Here is a 17,915-nt window from a genome sequence, read left to right as displayed (position 1 = left end):
AAAGAAGAGGAGGAGTGCACAGCCCCCCCCCCCCCCCTCCCACTACAGTATGCTAAGCATCTCTCCCAGCTCCTCGCTGTGGTGAGGGTGCATGGTGCGGTACCTCAGCACCACAGAGTCTCAGAGACCAGGCACCCGTGTAATACCGAGGGCCCCCGGCACAATCACTAACACTAGCCATTTATTAAAGGTACAATATGCAAAATTAATATTTGTTTGAAATGTGCCCCGAAACACATTCCGTTGTGTAGGGAATCAGGTTAATTGCTCAGACTCTGACGTAGTGTGGAGAAATCTCATGTTAAGCTTTTTTTGCGAGCCTCAGTGTTTGAGGCTGGCCGGGCTGACGGACAGGGTAGTGGTATAGAGGGGCGAATTTAGAGTGGAGCTAGCTTTAAATGGCAGATCTTGTAGCACTGTACCTTTAACTTTAACCCAAAGCAAAGACTGACAGATAGCAGGCTGGAATATGGGGGGCGGGGGGCTCGTAATGCCTACCTGTGGAAGGCATTATGGCCCAGCCCAAGGTAGCTCAGGGTCACTTCGCAGGTATATTGCCGCCACGATGTCGGAAACACCTCTTCACGTTTAGACTCAGAACGTTGCTGCCCCATAAGGGACTGTGTGTTTGTGTGTGTGTGTGTGTGTGTGTGCGTGTGCACGCTAAGCAGACGCTGTGTGCGCTAACCAGGTCAGTGAGCATTGCAACCCTTCAGCGCCACAGGTAGGGGGAGGCATCTAGTCAAAGCATGGACCTACCACCCCCCAGCACACACTCAAACATTCACCTACACACAAACATTATAACACACACACACACACTGAAACAAACATTCACATACACACACGCTTGTCCTCTGCTCCCAGACCTTACAGCAGGGAGGCCTCTGTGTGTGTGTGTGTGTGTGTGTGTGTGTGTGTGTGTGTGTGTGTGTGTGTGTGTGTGTGTGTGTGTGTGTGTGTATGTTGTGAGGGTGTGTGTGTGTGTGTGTGTGTGTGGTGGTGAGGGTGTGTGTGTGTGTGTGTGTGTGTGTGTGTGTGTGTGTGTGTGTGGTGGTGAGGGTGTGTGTGTGTGTGTGTGTGTGTGTCGGGGGAGTGGGGGGGCGCTGTAGTGGGTGAAGTGGAGCGCATGTGATCTAGAACAGGGTGTACAGTAACAGGGGTCCAAGGAGGACCACTGTGCTGATAGGGGGAATGGCAGAGAGAGAGACATTTATAGTTCTCCATGTGAAGGTTAAAGAGAAGGATGCAAGAGAGCTAGAGAGTGAGGGAATCGTGAAATATTGTATGCATATCCTCAAGTAAGATTGAACTTCAACACTTCAAACTGTGTGTTTGTGTTTGAGTGGGTGTGTGTGTCCACGTGTGTGTATGGAGAAAAAAATGGTTGAAGAGACTGACTAGCAATTCCACCTATGATTACTTTATTTGATTAGTAAACACACACACACACACACACACAATCACACACGACCCGAGTGTGTGCGTGAATGCTGAAAGGCAGGCAGCATGGCCTTCTTGCGTGTCCTCACATGTCCACTTTGGTCCGAGCGTTTCTCAAGCTTGCTCACATGTCTTATTCATCAGCACCTCCCTCATTAAATATTCACGTGAGAAAAAGCCTGGAAAACGTCAGCCATCTTCTCCTGGGTCCCGTCAATTTACCCATAATCCTCTGGGCTGGATACAAAAATATGTTTAGAAAAGTTTAAGGCTGATAGGAGACAGATCATTGGAGAAGGAAGGGAACAGGGGCTGGTTCCTTATCTGGGAAAAGTGTGTGTTTGTGTGTGTGTGTGTGTGTGTGTGTGTGTGCGTGCGTGCGTGTGTGCGTGCGTGCGTGCGTGCGTGCGTGCGTGGGGGGAGGGTTATGCCTATACATTGGGTTATCTACTTCTCTCTGTCTTGTCTCTCCCTCTTCTTTCCTTCTCCCTCTTCTTGGACCACAGTGTTGTCGAGACAGATAAGACCTTGAAGGGAAAGTTAGGGTGAGGGGGAAGTTCCGCTTCTATACAGGTCAGGCTACTGCATCTGCATGGACCAATCAACATGTCTGAGGGTCTGGTTGAAGCATCTTTATGGACCAATGAAGACGTCTCATTGGTTGCTTTACCGGTGGAGAGTTCTAGAAGATGTGTTGCATGACAAGGAAATATAAATAATGAAATGGAAGCGTTCTGGATTATACTTTAAACAAACAATCATTTTTGCCATGCAAAACCACCCACAAGCCTTATTGATGAATTCAAAATGTCTTATTGTGTGTGTGTGTGTGTGTGTGTGTGTGTGTGTGTGTGTGTGTGTGTGTGTGTGGGCGTTTGTGTTTGTAGGTGTGTGTGTGTGTGCGTGTGTGTGTGTGTGTGTGTGTGTGTGTATGTTTTATTCCATTTGCAGTGCAGTGTTTGTTTATGGAGTGAAAGTAGGCTAATGCTTTATTAATGAGTAGCATTAAAGGAGGAATGCATTTTGTTTGACTTACGGGAAACCAGGATTTGTTGAAGAAAATTAGATTTGGCCGGTTCCATCAGTTTGTATTGTGCATGTTTCTGTGCGCGTGTGTGCGTGTGTGTGTGTGTGTGTGTGTGTGTGTGTGTGTGTGTGTGTGTGTGTGTGTGTGTGTGTGTGTGTGTGTGTGTGGGCGTACGCCTTGCATTCACACATCAATTACCTTCGTATGTGTATGTTTGGTGTGGTGCATGACAACAGATGGGCAACGCATTAAAGTATGGTTTGTTACCTGTTGCTTAAACACACACACACACGCACGCACGCACGCACACAACGCACGCACGCACACAATCCAGCATAAAACGCCCCCCCCCCCCCCCCCTCCAGATAGATAGATGTAATATGCATCAAAATAGCAATGACAAACATTCTTAAACAATAATTTTGCTATATCATTTATATATATTTATAAAAGCAATGATATACATTCTGATGCAATCATTATGCAACACACCAGAAAAACACACAAAAATACACCCGCTTGTGCTCGTGCATGCTTGACACACACAGGGACACTGCACCCATGGGACACACTACATGCCCTACACTACATGGCCCAAGCCCCGAAATGCTACAAAGCCACGTGCACCCCTCAACACACAACAGCCTCAGGGCATATCGCACCCCGAAGCCCACCCAGTGGTTAGCCTGCCCCCCAGAGCATGTACTACCGTTCACTTGTTTTATCGTTGTTGTTTTTTCATTTATATATTTATCTATCTATTGCCTCAGATTGACCCAGATAACCACATTATTCCCCCGTGAGAGCTGCCTCTCTCTCAGCCGGGGAAAAAGCTCATTATTTTAACTGAAGTGTCTGTCGTTTTTTTTCTTCTGCGTGTGTGTGAAGGAAGTGGGGCATACTTGGTCTGTAAGGGGGAGGGGGGAGGGGGGCTGGTAACGTTCATTCTCACCGTCGCTCCATCGGGAGGCGAACTGGATACACGCAATTAAATTGGCGTAAAAATGCAGTCAGCAAAACTGGCACATTATGAGAGCGGTTTGTTATTAGGCGATTTTATTCCCCTGGCTTAGTTGTGGCACTACTCATTTGGTTTTAAATCGTTTAACTTGGTCTTCCACTTACGTCGTATTTACATGGGCAAGCATGTTGTATACGTTAACAATTTCCAGGATCCCAGAACGATCGAGTTGATTTATATGTAGATATCACACTCATGCACATCTGAAATGCCCTTTATATTGCTTTCATCTGTGCGTTATTGGGCGATCTAGCATTTACAATGTTTAAATAAATAATTTGCCATTAAGACTTTGCAGCCTGCACAGTTAATGTTGTGGGACTCGAGACTCGGTTGAAACAGATCACATGCACGCGGTTCTCGTGTTGTGCCACGCCTCCCTCTCGCCTCGCCCGCCGCCTGGTATCCCAGCAGTATTCACCAGTCAAGACAGTGGAGAGAGAGGGTCTGTGTGTGCGGCGCGGATTTTTTGGAAGCCGAGCCTTGGTGGACGGAAGAGAGAAAAGGAAAGAGAAAGAAGAAAAAATAAGACAAAAAAAAGACCGGACTGGTGGAAAGCAGAAAAGAAATGTGACAACTGCCTTCCTTGAGAGTGTGGCTACTGCCTTGCCTTGGGGAGGCCTCCTCGGCTTTTGCACCTGTCTCTCTCTGTCTCCGTTGTCGAACTGGGCGAGCGGAGAAGCACAGCTAGAGAGAGAGGGCGAGAGAGAGAGAGAGAGAGAGAGAGACAGAGAGACAGAGAGAGGGGGAGAGCGAGCGCGCAGAGAGGGAAGAGCGAAGCTCGTTTATTTGTCAGGCAGAGCACAGCGGTGGAGCCTAGACTCGAAGGCACACGCACGCACGCACACACGCACACACTGACACACACATACTGACACACACACACACACACACACACACACACACACACACACACACACACACACATACACCACACACACACACAGAACGGGCAGCATGACTTCACCCTACAATCTGGATTTTCTGCCCGATATGATGGTCGAAAGCCGCTTGCTCGTTCCGGGAGATAGAATGTGAGTTGGCATCCATCTCAATTTCACCGATATCCCCTCTTTTCTCCTCTCTTCTCTTCTCTTCTCTTCTCTTCTCTTCTCTTCTCTTCTCTTTTTGCATATTGTCTTGAAACAGCTGACAATTTCTGAGGAAAGGTTTTTGAGCTTGTGTGGATGAACCTCACTGAGATGGAGGTCCGAAATGTGCCCGTGCGCTTGGGGATGTGTACGTGTGCTCTTGTGTTCAGTGCAGTCCTTCTGATGAGTAAGATAACTCTGTCGATGAAACGTGGAATAATAGGAGCAGCACAAGTGCCCAGGGCTATCACCATGGACACGACTGTGATGAATGAACGCCATTACGGGGGATAATGTTATCGTCGTAAATAAAGCTTGTCTTTATTACGCTCTATTATCGAGTGCAGTCAAATTGTTGTACGCAGAGTAACCCAGAGTCGACTCCGAAATATTAACATCGGTGTGTGTTTGTGTGTGTGTGTGTGTGTGTGTGTGTGTGTGTGTGTGTGTGTGTGGGGGGGGGGGGGGTTAAGACGTAAAAAAAAAAATGCTTAAGACGTAAAAAAAAAAAAAAAAAGCGAGTCAATCCGTATCCAAGCCTCCAGCAATGCAAGGTTAGTTTTCTGCAGTCACACGAGAGCAGTTGAACTCCACTAAAGCCCCGTATGGCTGTCAGTCGTGCCTCGTCTGGAAGCCACGTCGGGAACAGCGTGCGTGCGTGCGTGCGTGTGTGTGTGTGTTGATAGCCGGTCCTCCCTCATCTGTCAGCTGTACTATATTAAAAACAAAAACGCGGATCGCCTGAGCCGTTTTTCCTTCGACGAAACTCAGGCTCCAACAACAACTGTGCAGCCCTATTCCCGTGGAAAACAATGCTTTGCTTTAGGAGAGAAAGAAAGAAAAGGGCTGCACAGTGAAGGCGTATTACAATTTGATTGGAATGCCTGTTCGGTTTGTGGAGCTGCTCTGAGTTTCTCAGAGAGTGGTAGTGGAGAGAGGAGGAGGAATGTGTAGGTCTTATCAGATAAGACCTCGTGCACGACATGGTGGACACGTAATTCACTTAAAGTCCCTATTTCCAAGAACGAGGACAATGACATAATGATCATGCTCTCTTGCATTTTTCATTATTTATTTCCGCGCCCATAGCTGGCTCCTCGCGCAGCCCCACCACTGCATGTCCCACTTACGTCCACTCGGTTTACAGTGCTTAGTTGTTGATGGGGCATGTTCTCCCTGCCTGCTGTACACGTCTCTCTCTCTTTCTCTCTCGCTCTCTCTCTCTCTCTCTCTCTCTCTCTCTCTCTCTCTGTACATTTCATCGCCTAAGTATATAGACTAATGCTACAGTATGTGAAGTATTTCACCCTTGTCTGTGGTTCACATCGCAGAACACCACTTAACGGATATTCTGTGTGTGTGTCTGTCAGAGAGAGAAGCCAGTGTGTGTCTCGTTGGTTGTGTGTTAATCTGTTTCATAGTGTGAGGGAATGAGGCTGGGGAGGGGTTTGGAAGAATGCATGAACAGGGTCACTGTGAGAAGACCGGAGATTCTCACAAAGTCGTCTTTCTTCTGTTAACCTTCCACTGAGAGGTCATGGTCAGCACTTGAAGGCCATGTTCCCTTGTTTATTTCCTCCTTCTATGGGTGCACTCCTTATGTTCCATTTACATCAGCTGCTTCGTCTGACCGCCCTCTATTGTAGGATTGAAGCCATGGTATGCCTTTTAGCGATAATAAGCATACCTTCATATTAGCGAAAATAAGCATCTGCTTATTCATGATAATAAACATACCATAAAATATAATCTTCTCTACGTTGTCGTAAAGAAGCACGACTATCAACGTTGTCGGTGTATTGGGTATAGGGTCCTATATAAAATAAGAGAATAATGGCGTGGCAGACATTGAAAGAAGACCATCTTACAGATGTACCTTTGTCACCTGTTCCCTGCGGTAAGGGAGGTAGACTCGGACGTTATTCTCACGTTCGTTGCCCAGTGTGTGAACCCAGACGGCCCCCCCCCCCCCCCCCCCCGTCTGACTTTTCAACTGGGGGCTGAGGGGAGTCCACCCACATTTAGCGTTGGTGACCCTTGTCGCTACCCTTACCCTTATCCCCTCCGCTCGGCGTTGACAACCGTGGAGGAGGAAACTGTGTCACGTCTTTGTTTGCGCGTCTCTCTATCCAGGTCAACACTTGACACACGAGACATGGCTGCGCAAACGTTCTCAGGGAGCCGTGAATATAGCGCGGGAAGGAAAAAAATCGTGTCACACTCAGCCTTCATCGCCGTGACGACTCCAATCACCTTGCGATCCAAGGCTTTTCATTCGCTCTCGCATGGATGTCACGTGGAGCAGAGTGCTGTGGAGGGTGATGTGTGTTTGTGTGTGTATGGGGCGGGGGGGGAGAGGTAGGCATGACATGGTTTAAGAACACCTCAGTGTTGCTAAACGCATCTCAATGCACGCACGCTCGCGCACTCACGCACAGGTGCGGAAGGGAAACAAGGCAGGCAATCACGCCTGACGCCGTGCCCCGTGAAACGCTTGTTAGAGGGAGGTTTGTCAGGAGTCCCTCCCCCTCTCCCTTCCATTTCCCCCCCCCCCCCCCCACACATGCACACGCACACACAAATGCACACATACACACACACAAGAAGACACAGATAAACCTTAAATGCGACACACTGGATCACAAGGGCTAGGACAGCTGAGGAAAGCATGTGACAGAGAGCATGGGTTCTCAATAATAAGTGTGTGTTTGTGTGTGTGTGTGTGTCTAGATACACGTACGTGTGGGGTCTTTCTGCAGGTACGTTTGTTCATATCTGGTATGTGTGCTTGGCGTGTGTGTGTTTGTGAGCCGATCTAAAAAGAGGCAACGGGGTGATGCGCATTGAGGGCGGGGTTACGGGGCCGTGGGTCGAGGAGGGCGGCAGGAAGGGTGTGACAGGAAGTGAGGTGGCGGCGGTGTTGAGTCGTGGAGTGGCGTGCTCCCGGCGAGGCTGACTCTGAGCTGCGTCTCCTCTGATGAGATGAGATTAATTAGAGAGAGAGAAAGAGAGAGGGTTTATCTCTCCCCAGCAACAGGGAGAGGTTGTTTTTTACATCTGTGATATTAGCATTAACACACACACACACACACACACACACACACACACACACACACACACACACACACACACACACAGGGGGTGTGTGTGTGTGTGAGGGTCACATACAGGCAAACGACAAAAATAAAAAAAACAGGGATTGGTTAGAATGGGAACACACACACCGTTACACACACACACACACACACACACAGCTACACGTTGTCACATGATGTTGAGCGTGGAGGAGGAATTATTCACAGGGATGGGGGAGAGGTCGTCTGTCACTCACGCTTTGACTTTCTCTCGCCCCGTCTCGGTCTCTCTCCCCGCGTGTCCCTCTCTCCGTGCGTCTCTCTATCTCTGTGATAATGTCACGCGGGTAGGAGGCCATGTATGATGGAGCCGTCGTCACGCATCACCAGCTGTGATGTGTCTCTGTGTGTATATGTGATGGGGGGGGTGGGTGGCTGTTTTATGTCGCCTACTGATGGAAATGTTTAGAAGTGTGTGCGTGTGGTTGTGTGTGTGTGTGTGTGTGTGGGGGGAGGGGGGGGGGGTGGGGAGGTTTGTCATCATGATGAATGTTTGTGTGCTCTGCAGGGTCTCGGCGGCGCTTGTCTTCTGCCGCCGTGCGTAGGCGACGATACATCACCACGGCACTCTCGTGTGTGCAGATGGGGGGCAATTTGAACAGCTGTGTAAAAGGGATGGGTTGTGCATGTGTGTGCGATTGTGTTTGTAATGTATGTGCAAGGCCACATTCCAACATGTGGATTTGTATACAGTGTTGGTTGTGTTTGTGTGTGTGTGTGTGTGTGTGTGTGTGTGTGTGTGTGTGTGTGTGTGTGTGTGTGTGTGTGTGTGTGTGTGTGTGTGTGTGTGTGTGTGTGTGCGTGTGTGTGTGCGTGTGCTTTTGGTTATGAGTGTGTGTACTCTGTTGAGGGAGTGAGTGAATTAGTGAGTGAGTGAATGAGTGCGCTGGCTGCCCTGTGCCAATCTTAGTCCCAATTCTCCTAGTCTACCTTCGCAGACTATCTCAGACTGTGCTAATCTGCTAGGCTGGCTCAATTAGCGGTGTGATTTGGCTGCAGGGATGATCTGCTAATGATTGACTCAATACTCTTACCACTCCATCCGCACAGCTGCGTTTCAGGACAATAGAGAGAGATGTGTATGGAGAGTGAGAAGGAAAGAGAGAAAAATGAAAGTGGCTTGGAAATGTCTGTGTTCTATTTTTCTCTTTCCCCCTCTCCATGTCTGACTAGGTCTCTATCTCTTTGTTTCTTCCCATCTCCTCTTAAGAAGTGACTTGTAAGAAGTGATTTGACTCTCGCGCACCCTCTCTCACTCGCTGGCTCTCTCTCGTTCCTTCCTTCGTTCAATCTCTCCTTCTTTCTCTCCCCTTTGCTCTTCCCTTCATTCTTTCTTTGAAATCATCTTCACTCCTCTCTCTCTCACTCCAAAATCTGTCATTCCTTCGATCACTCCTTCCTTCTCTCTCTCCCATTCCTTCATTCCTTCTTTCACTCCTCTCTCTCTTTCACTCCTCTTTCTATCACTCCTCTCTCTCACTCACTCCTTCTGCGGCTTTGTCTCCCACATTAGGAGATACACATTCGCATATTTTACATGTCAACATCACTATCACTCCTCACTCACACTCACTCCTTCTGTGGCTTTGTCTCCCACATTAGGAGATACACATTCGCATATTTTACATTCGCAACACAAACACACACATGCCTGTGTGTGTGTGTGTGTGTGTGTGTGTGTGTGTGGTACTCATGCATGTGAGTTGCACATTTCACACTGCTCTATTTCCCGGGAGAGGTGTTTTATCTTTTGGCCTTGAGACGAATAAAGCATGTACACATTCAGTATGGCAACAACACACTCTCCAACCACACAAAATTTGCACAATATACTGCGTATTCCTGGAACACACACACACACACACAGTTCACATAATGTCCCTGGGCTGTGATGACTGGCAGAAGAATAACAGAAAGCAGAGAGACTAGAAAAGCACAAAGTTGCCCTTCTCTCTGTCTCTATCTATCTATATCTTCATTTCTCCCTCTCTATGTCTTCTTTCTCCGCATCCTTGCTCAGGTGTAGACATCTTGCCAGTGGGAGAGCTTACCATGCGCACATCTCAGTCGATTTCCTAAACCTCTCCTCTGGCCCTCTCTCTCTTTCTCTCTTTCTCATTCTCTGTCCCTCTCTCTTCAGTCATTCTCTATGTGTGTCTCTCGCCCTGGCGCTCCATTCAAGCGCGTTAAATACTTTACCTCTGACGACTCCGGGGGCCTGAGAGGAGCTTGTTATTGTGGAGGAGGACTGGGAGAGGGAGAGGAACTTGTGGATTAGCAGCGCTGGATTTCTGGACCCAGACCGCTTTCTCTCTCGTCGTTGTCATCATTTGGGCCAAAAAAAGAAAGAGAAAGATAAAGAGAGACGCGAAGCGAAGGGAATCTCTACATTCCCAGAGAGAGAGAGAGGGGGAGAGATATAGAGGGGAAAGAGAGAGAGAGAAAAAGAGAGAATGAGAGAGAGAAATGATACACTGTACGCTTGTGTTTATGTGTGTGTGTCTATGAAGTTGTCAGAACACCTCTTGGGGCCAATAACAACATGGTTCCAAATCATTGGATGATTTTGGCCAATGCTATATCGCTTTTGTGGCCGTTTTGTATTTTCCAGCAATATCCTGGTAGATCTCTGCTAGCTAGCTAGCTAGCTCATTCCTAACAGCAGGAGTTGAGAGGGTTAGCCTTTTTCGAACTCAACACACATGAAGTAGCTAGCAGGGAGATACGTTGGCCTCCGGCCCACTAGATCCCCGCCCTTCCCTCCACTCTCACCCCATCACTTGTTCCCTTTTTACCGGGAGCCGAATAGACAATTTCTTCAAAATGGTTGAGCTATCGGGAGCAATCAGCTAGCAAGGTGCCAGAGGTAATCTCTCCTGAAATGATAGCGCATGTGTGTGTGTGTGTGTGTGTGTGTGTGTGTGTGTGTGTGTGTGTGTGTGTGTGTGTGTGAGTGTCTGTGTGTGTGTGTGTGTGTGTGTGTGTGTGTGTGTGTGTGTGTGTGTGTGTGTGTGTGTGTGTGTGTGTGTGTTTTAGCGCTTTTTGGGGACATGGAGTCCATCCCTACAAGGTAAAGCTGTTGATGTACTTTTTTCCACTGAGTGTGGCTTTGACGATGGTGCAATCGAGAAAAGGGAGGACTGGGCACCAATGGGGAGGTGTGTGTGTGTCTGTGTATGTGGGGGGGGGGTCTGTTTGTGGTACTTGACGGGTTTATTGGGAGGCGTGATGTAGTGCCCTGCCCCGGGACAATGAGATGTAGTTAGAGAGAAAGATATCGAGATTTAGAGAGAAAGAGAGAGAGAGAGAGAGAGAGAGAGGGAAAGAAACGGGAATTGCTGGATAAAGAAATGGACAGAGATGGAGGAGGAGGTTGGGAAATTAGGAAGGGAATGGGAGAAGAATGGAGGGTGGGGGTGGTGGAGGCGTTTATCTGTTGGTGTTTATCCAGCATGTCCTGAGGGCGCCCCGCGCTCATAAACGTGATCTAATCTGCAACCCCAGAGGTACACACACACATACACACACACACACGCGCACGCAAGCGCATGTGTGTGTCTGTACATGCATGCTCACACAAATAAAGGGGCCCTCACAAAAGCAAGCACACAAATGCCTTATACTTTACCCAACACTCACACACACACACATTCGTATATATTCTTTATCACAGCGCTGTGTATTTGTGTGTTTTTGTGTGTGTGTGCGCGTTTGGGTTTTGGGCAGTTGGGAGATGTGGTCATCCTGGCCATCACTAGGTAATGGCGGCCTCTTTTCTCTCAGTGGACCACATCTATCTGATTCTAATTCCCTTCCCACAATGACAGGCCCTCTCAAACAGGAAGGGGGGCCAGGGGGAGGGGGGGGAGGAGAAAGAAAGGCTTTCCGTCCTTTCAGAATATTAAAAGAGAAGGGGACCACATGGAATCCTACCTCGGTGCCACTGAGTCATGAGGAGTTATGAAATATGAATTTGTCAAAGCGGCCTGTGACATTTGAACCCTCCATCGGCGTACCGGGAGAGAGTGAGGGAGGGAGGGAGAGAAAGAGAGAGAGAGAGAGAGAGAGAGAGAGAGAGAGAGAGAGAGAACCCAGGGTGTTTCCCTCGGAAGAAAAAAAAATACTAAAAACATCTGTTGGGTGTAGGAACTGAAGTCATCCCTCTGAGATGTCGTAATGCCTCTGTGAGTGAGTGAGTGTGTGTGTTTGTGTGTGCGTTTATACTTCATACTTCATACTGGCATTCCTGTGAGTACAACTGGCCTGGTGGAGCCTGAGTGATCCTAAATATGTGACTGAGAATACTTTCTAGCTGTGATGTTTCCACATTACAGAATGCGACGGAACTTAGAATACAATACAGAAGACGGTCATGGAAAGGCGAGGGCGTCAAACCCTGGAACTTTATTTGATCTGATTTTCTTGCGTGCTGCTCTTTATCAAACTGACCGGCCAGCTTTTACCAGCCCACCCAGGTCCACATTTCTCAGGTCTGAGGCTGTCAAACTAACCAAATATTTGTAGAGTGTTCATGGTTTTAAAGGGTTCATTGTTGTATCGGGTTGATGGGGTGTGCTGTAGGAAAAAAAAATAACCAACAGATATTATTATAGCGGTTGTACGATGCCATTTCCACCGCCGGTAGAATAACTGAAAGCTGCACCGGCACGCCCTTCTGAAGCGCTAACTGCTGATTATGCTAACCGTATGCCTAACCTCAGCGCTGGTGTTAAATAATAATGTACTCGTGATTAAATCCCTGATTATCAATTGCTGATTATTCATCCCAGTGATTTCAGGGACGCAATCTATTCTCCTTCTGTTGGTGTCTTAATTTAACATCTTTGACTTGCGTTTAAGTGCGGCAGGCGAGTTAAATAAAGAGTTTCGACACAATATACACAATTGCATCGGACACGCGGCGCATCACAAGTGGTAACTTGGGTAATGAGTGAATCAGGGAATGGCCGTGCGGAGGGCTGAGCGATGATGCAATAGCCTCATCTGTCAACTATCACTGGCATCAACACAAAACGTGTTGATGCCAGTGATAGTAGTGTATTGTGCTATCATGATGCATTATTTTGGAGTCTATTTTAATTATGATGAACTATGCTTAACAAGAACTTCAATGTGAGCCTCGAAGCATTTGAAGTGGCCAAGTACTGCATTGAAACCTTTGTTTGCTTCATTAAGATAGGAGACCAGTGGCATAAACGTATGAATTACATTGATATTCCTGATGTTGTCTGATTGTTTCTCGCCAGGCTCTAGCCTGGTGCTTCAACAGACTGGATTCTGGTAAATGTAGTTCTGATGTAGACACAGTCATTGAGTCTCATTGTCTATGCCTGTCTCACAGAAGGGGCAAAAAAGCAGGCTTACCATTTAGCGGACCAATGACGATACCCCTGTAGTATCTGTAGTCCAGCGACTGAGTGGCGGTTTAAAGACCATCTCCGGGCCGAAAGACATCACACTTTGTAGTGGCACGCAGTCTGCCAGGGCATATTAATAGAAAGTTGTGTGTGCCTCCGTTTAATTCGAAGCGTTGCTCAGGCATTGGCTTTATTGCATCATGAACAGGAACGGTGATGGCGGCGGTGAAGAGCTTGCTGCGAGAGCTCCCTTTTGTGTCATCTCCTCTGATTCCCGCCATTTTTAACCAACGTTTTTATTCGCCCTGATAAAAGACAGTAACGGCCTCGATGCACCAATATCACCCATCTCTCCCAGCACTTTTTATTTTTTTATGGTCACAATACGATGGTCTGGGGTACAAAACCTAAGATGGATTTTTTTCCTCCTCCTTAACCGTCTCGGCTTCAACAAAACGAGTTCCAGAAAGAGTGCCTCCATGGTGCTCCTTTCAAATCAGTCAGAAAATAACGACAATGATGACTTTGTTTTTCCTGTCATTCATTTGTAAAAAGAAAAAGTCTTTTTAGAAATTGTGACAGAAAAAAGTGACAGAATGACAATGACTTGATCGGTGTGTTAGTCCGTTAGCGATACGGACAAACATTGCGTATCCGTCCATCCGGTGTTATTTTTGTTTTCACCACTTCTTTATCTTGTGTTTGTATGCGAGTGCGTCGCGGGGCTGCACTGTGGGAGCCATTTTGGAACGGGTGGCCTCACAGCGCCGTCCCCGTCGCCTCTCATTGGCTGACAGCAGGAAAGCTTCCAAACGCAGGTTGATGAACAAAGCAGTAGCTTATGGCATGGCCCAAGGCCTTGTGCGTGCACATGCACACGCACACCTCACAGATGTTCGCACAATGTCTGCAACCGTGCATATAACCTAATCAGACTCGAATCACATTCATGGCTTACACATACAGACACACCCCAAGTGCGGGCAAGGGACAGAGTGGACATGGGGATTAAATCTATCGACTGTGTTCTGACTGGATTGGCAGATTAGTTGGTTTTTAAATCCAGACCATAGGGCGATCGGGTAAGTGACAGTCGCGCCAGGCAGACAGAACACAGAACACACCGCGGAAATAGATAAATAAAGAGGGTAGGAAAACTCTTTATTACTTCTTGTAGTTTTGTGCTAGTTTGTTAGCCTTGGTGCTTGAACCCTCCCCACACACACACACTCCCCCCCCCCCCCCTTCCCCCCCTCCCCCCACACACACACACACACACATACTGACACACACAATTTGCCTTCACGTCGGTAGACAGGCGGAGTGGCTATTACCTCTTAAAAGCAGCACTTGCTGACAAGGAGGTTCGAGGTTATGCGTGGGCCTCTGTGTGCGCGTGTGTGTGTGTGTGCGTGTGTGTTTCTTCCTCTGGTGTGTGTGCATGTTTTTGCGTATATGCATGCTTTGCAACACTGGTAAAATGCCGGTCTGATGGCTCCCGTGGGTCTCTTGATGCAGCCGTCGCTCCTTTTTAAAGTTCAAACAATTACATTCTCCAAGCCGTTCCATAAACACTCTCAGGCTGTGTGTGTGTGTGTGTGTGTGTGTGTGTGTGTGTGTGTCTTATTGTCTCGTTTGTGTGTGTTGGTTGTGCGTGTGTGTTTGTGTGTGTGTGTGTGTGTGTGTGTGTGTGTGTGTGTGTGTGCGCCATCGGAGCTAGAGTACGGTACAGTCTGAGGCAGAGTGATTTAGCGCCTCATTGCTTATGTCCTCTGTATTCGCTTGCCCGGTGAATATACCCCAAACCTTTCCAGTTCACTTTGACCACCCATGGAAGAGTCTGACATTGTTTATTCTGAATAATTTGGACATAGTGCTCTTCCAAATAATCCTATGTTTGCAACTTATTCCTGAAACCTATTCTTTTCAGTCACATACACTTTTTATCCAACCTGAATTTGCAGTGAAAGGTTTTCGGATACTCAGTAGATACGGCTGTGAAGGCATGTTGCTCAAGGATGCACACAGGCAGAGTGAGGATATTGGGGGTGGAGCCCAGAGCCGTTAGGCTGTGAGTTAAACATCCTGAGCACTCGTTAAGTTATAACATTCAAGTGGTAGTCATTGATCTCAGAGCTTCTTTCAGAGTGGAAGGTATAGGTGTTATAAAGCAATTTTTAATGCTTCTTGTTATTGAAAAAGGTGTGACTATTTGTGTATGAGGCTATATTTGTGTGTGGTTGCGTGGTGGCATGACTCTGTTTTTTCAAAGTTCCTTCAGATATTAGTTGTTTTTTTTCAGTGCAAAAACACAGACCAGGGATGTAGAGCTGATCTGGAACAGTGCTAATACAATGGAGTCATACATTCAAGGTTTACATAGTCTCAGAACAGCCCTGGTTTTTGGAAAGCCCTCCTGTGTGTTTGTGTCTGTATGTGTGTGTGTGTGTGTGTGTGTGTGTGTGTGTGTGTGTGTGTGTGTGTGTGTGTCTGTGGTTGTCTGTGTGTGTCTATGTGTGGTTGTCTGCTTGTGTGGTTTTGGCTGTTTGTGTGTGTGTGTGTGTGTGTGTGTGTGTGTGTGTGTGTGTGTGTGTGTGTGTGTGTGTGTGTGTGTGTGTGGTTGTCTGCTTGTGTGGTTTTGGCTGTTTGTGTGTGTGTGTGTGTGTGTGTGTGTGTGTGTGTGTGTGTGTGTGTGTGTGTGTGTGTGTGTGTGTGGTGTCAGCAGAGGGCGGAGTGGGCAGCCATGTCTGCCATGGGCCTGACAGGATGACAGCTGTCACCATGGAAATAGAGAGAGGAGGAAGAGGATACAAGAGACAGGGCCTCAGGGGAACACACACAGCCCAACACACACAGCACAACACACAGACACACACACACAGCACAACACACACAGCACAACATGCAGACTCACACCAAGACTCAAATTCTCTTTCTCACACACACACACACACAAACACACACACAGACACACACACACACACACAATTAAGCTGGCCCTGTCTTTGTGTGTGTGTGTGTGGTATATGGGTGGGGAAGTCAAGGTAAAGGATGAGAACGCTAAGACAGAGCTTGAAAGACAGAATGACAAAAGTAAAGAGACAGAGAAAGAGAGAGAGAGCGAGAAAGAGAGAAACTGTGGTACTTATTTTTGTACTTAGAAAGATAATGCGTTTGTGCTTCAATAATCTACACACTTCTCTCCGCATCAGCAAATCCGGCACAGTTCTGGTCGAGGCTGAACAGTACGGCGTGTGTGTCTGCTCACCGGTGTGCATGTGTTGGTGTGTGAGCGTATTGATAGTCTTGCTACCCACCCCCCCCCCCCCCCCGCCCCTATGCCAAATGTGTGTTTGTGTTTTTGTGTTCTTTGTATCGAGTTTGCTCTGCTTCATTAGTTTATATTGTAAAATCAATGCGGCCCCTTTTGTCGTGACCAGCTTGTGTGTGTGGGTGTGCCGTTCTGTTTGTGCTGGTGCATGCGTGTGCCATTGTGTGTGTGTGTGGTTGTGCTCGTGTGTGTGCTTGGGTGTGATTGCACATGCATGTGTGTCTGTGTGTGTGTGTGTGTGTGTGTGTGTGTGTGTGTCTGTGTGTGTGTGTGTGTGTGTGTGTGTGTGTGTGTGTGTGTGTGTGTGTGTGGCTTTGCACATGCGAGTGTATGTGTGTGTGGTTGTGGGTGTGGTGGATGAGAGGTGGGGGATGGGGGGGGCTGTGCTCTGTAATAGTGACCCTGGGGAAAGTGTCTAACACAAAGGGGAGGAGCCCCTTAAGTGACCTGGAAAGCAGACCCATCCATCAACCCCCCCTTCTCCCTTTACTCTCTCTCTCTCTCTCTCTCTCTCTCTCTCTCTCTCTCTCTCTCTCTCTCCCCTTCAACCCCCTTTTTCTCCAGCCTCCCCTTCATGGCTATAATAGCAATCATGGCACACTTGCAGCTGTGGAGGAAGAGCTGCCTGTTTGCGCGCTTGTGTGTGTGTATGTGGGTTAGTATATGTATGTGCATCCATGCACGTGTGCGGTTCAAGGGGTGCATTTAGCAATTCAACCAACACCCCCAAACCAACCACCAATGTCCCCTCCCTGCCCCATCCTCGCTGAGCTGTAGAGCTGTGTGTGTGTTTAACCTCCCCCTGGTCAGGCTCTCGCCCTCTCTCTCTCTCTCTCTCCCTCCCCCTCTCTCTCTCTCTCTCTCCCGCTCTCTCTTTCCCGCTCTCTCTCCCGCTCTCTCTCTCTCTCTCTCTCTCTGTCTTGCTCTCTGATCTGTAGCTAATAGTTTCACAAGGATAATAGAGAGAGAGACAGTGTGTCTAAATGGTGAATTATCAATTAATAATTGTCGGACATCCTCACAGACACATACATGCACACATACACACACAAACACACGCACACACAAACACACACACACAACTCATATAATATCTAACACATCACAACATAGGCTTACACCCCCCCCCCCCCCCCTTCCTCTATCCCATCCTTCCCTCCCTGTTCATAATTGGCAGCAAGGGGTGAGATTGGGAAGCAGAGGTGTGATTCCCTCACCTAGACACGCGGGGGGTGGGCTGGTTAGGGGCTGGTTAGGGGTCTAGGAAGGGGTCAGGGGTGATAAAGCAAAGATAAATCTAAATCAATAGTCCATGGAGGTGTGAGTGTGTGTTTGTGTTGGATCTGGTCGATCTTGGCCGAAACGTTAATCAAGATTATTGGTGTCAAGATTGAGATCACGAGTGTAAAGACGATGATATTGATATTACCGTGAAAGGATATTAATGCATTTTTTGGCACATTATGCGTCAATGTTGCTGAAGAAAAAGT

The 17,915-nt window shown here is 47.8% G+C and overlaps 1 protein-coding gene across 7 annotated transcripts in view; it reads left to right on the top strand.

Annotated features, from left to right (window-relative positions):
• celf2 (cugbp, Elav-like family member 2) overlaps positions 1 to 17,915 on the top strand; it is a gene marked incomplete at both ends in the record, with an annotated part of 140,057 nt that overhangs the window by 47,595 nt on the left and 74,547 nt on the right. For 5 of the 7 annotated variants that reach the window (XM_079756091.1, XM_079756090.1, XM_079756089.1 and 2 more), the window contains one exon: positions 4,449 to 4,525. The exons of the other annotated variants lie outside the window; for them this stretch is intronic. In XM_079756091.1, the coding sequence (XP_079612217.1) occupies positions 4,449 to 4,525 (77 nt within the window). Of the gene's footprint in view, positions 1 to 4,448; positions 4,526 to 17,915 lie in introns of those variants that run through there. 7 annotated transcript variants of the gene reach the window in all.

The sequence above is a fragment of the Pollachius pollachius genome (assembly GCF_949987615.1).
Source record: "Pollachius pollachius genome assembly, chromosome: 18".
Classification (NCBI taxonomy): Eukaryota; Metazoa; Chordata; class Actinopteri; order Gadiformes; family Gadidae; genus Pollachius; species Pollachius pollachius.
This window is presented reverse-complemented; position numbering and strand designations above follow the sequence as displayed.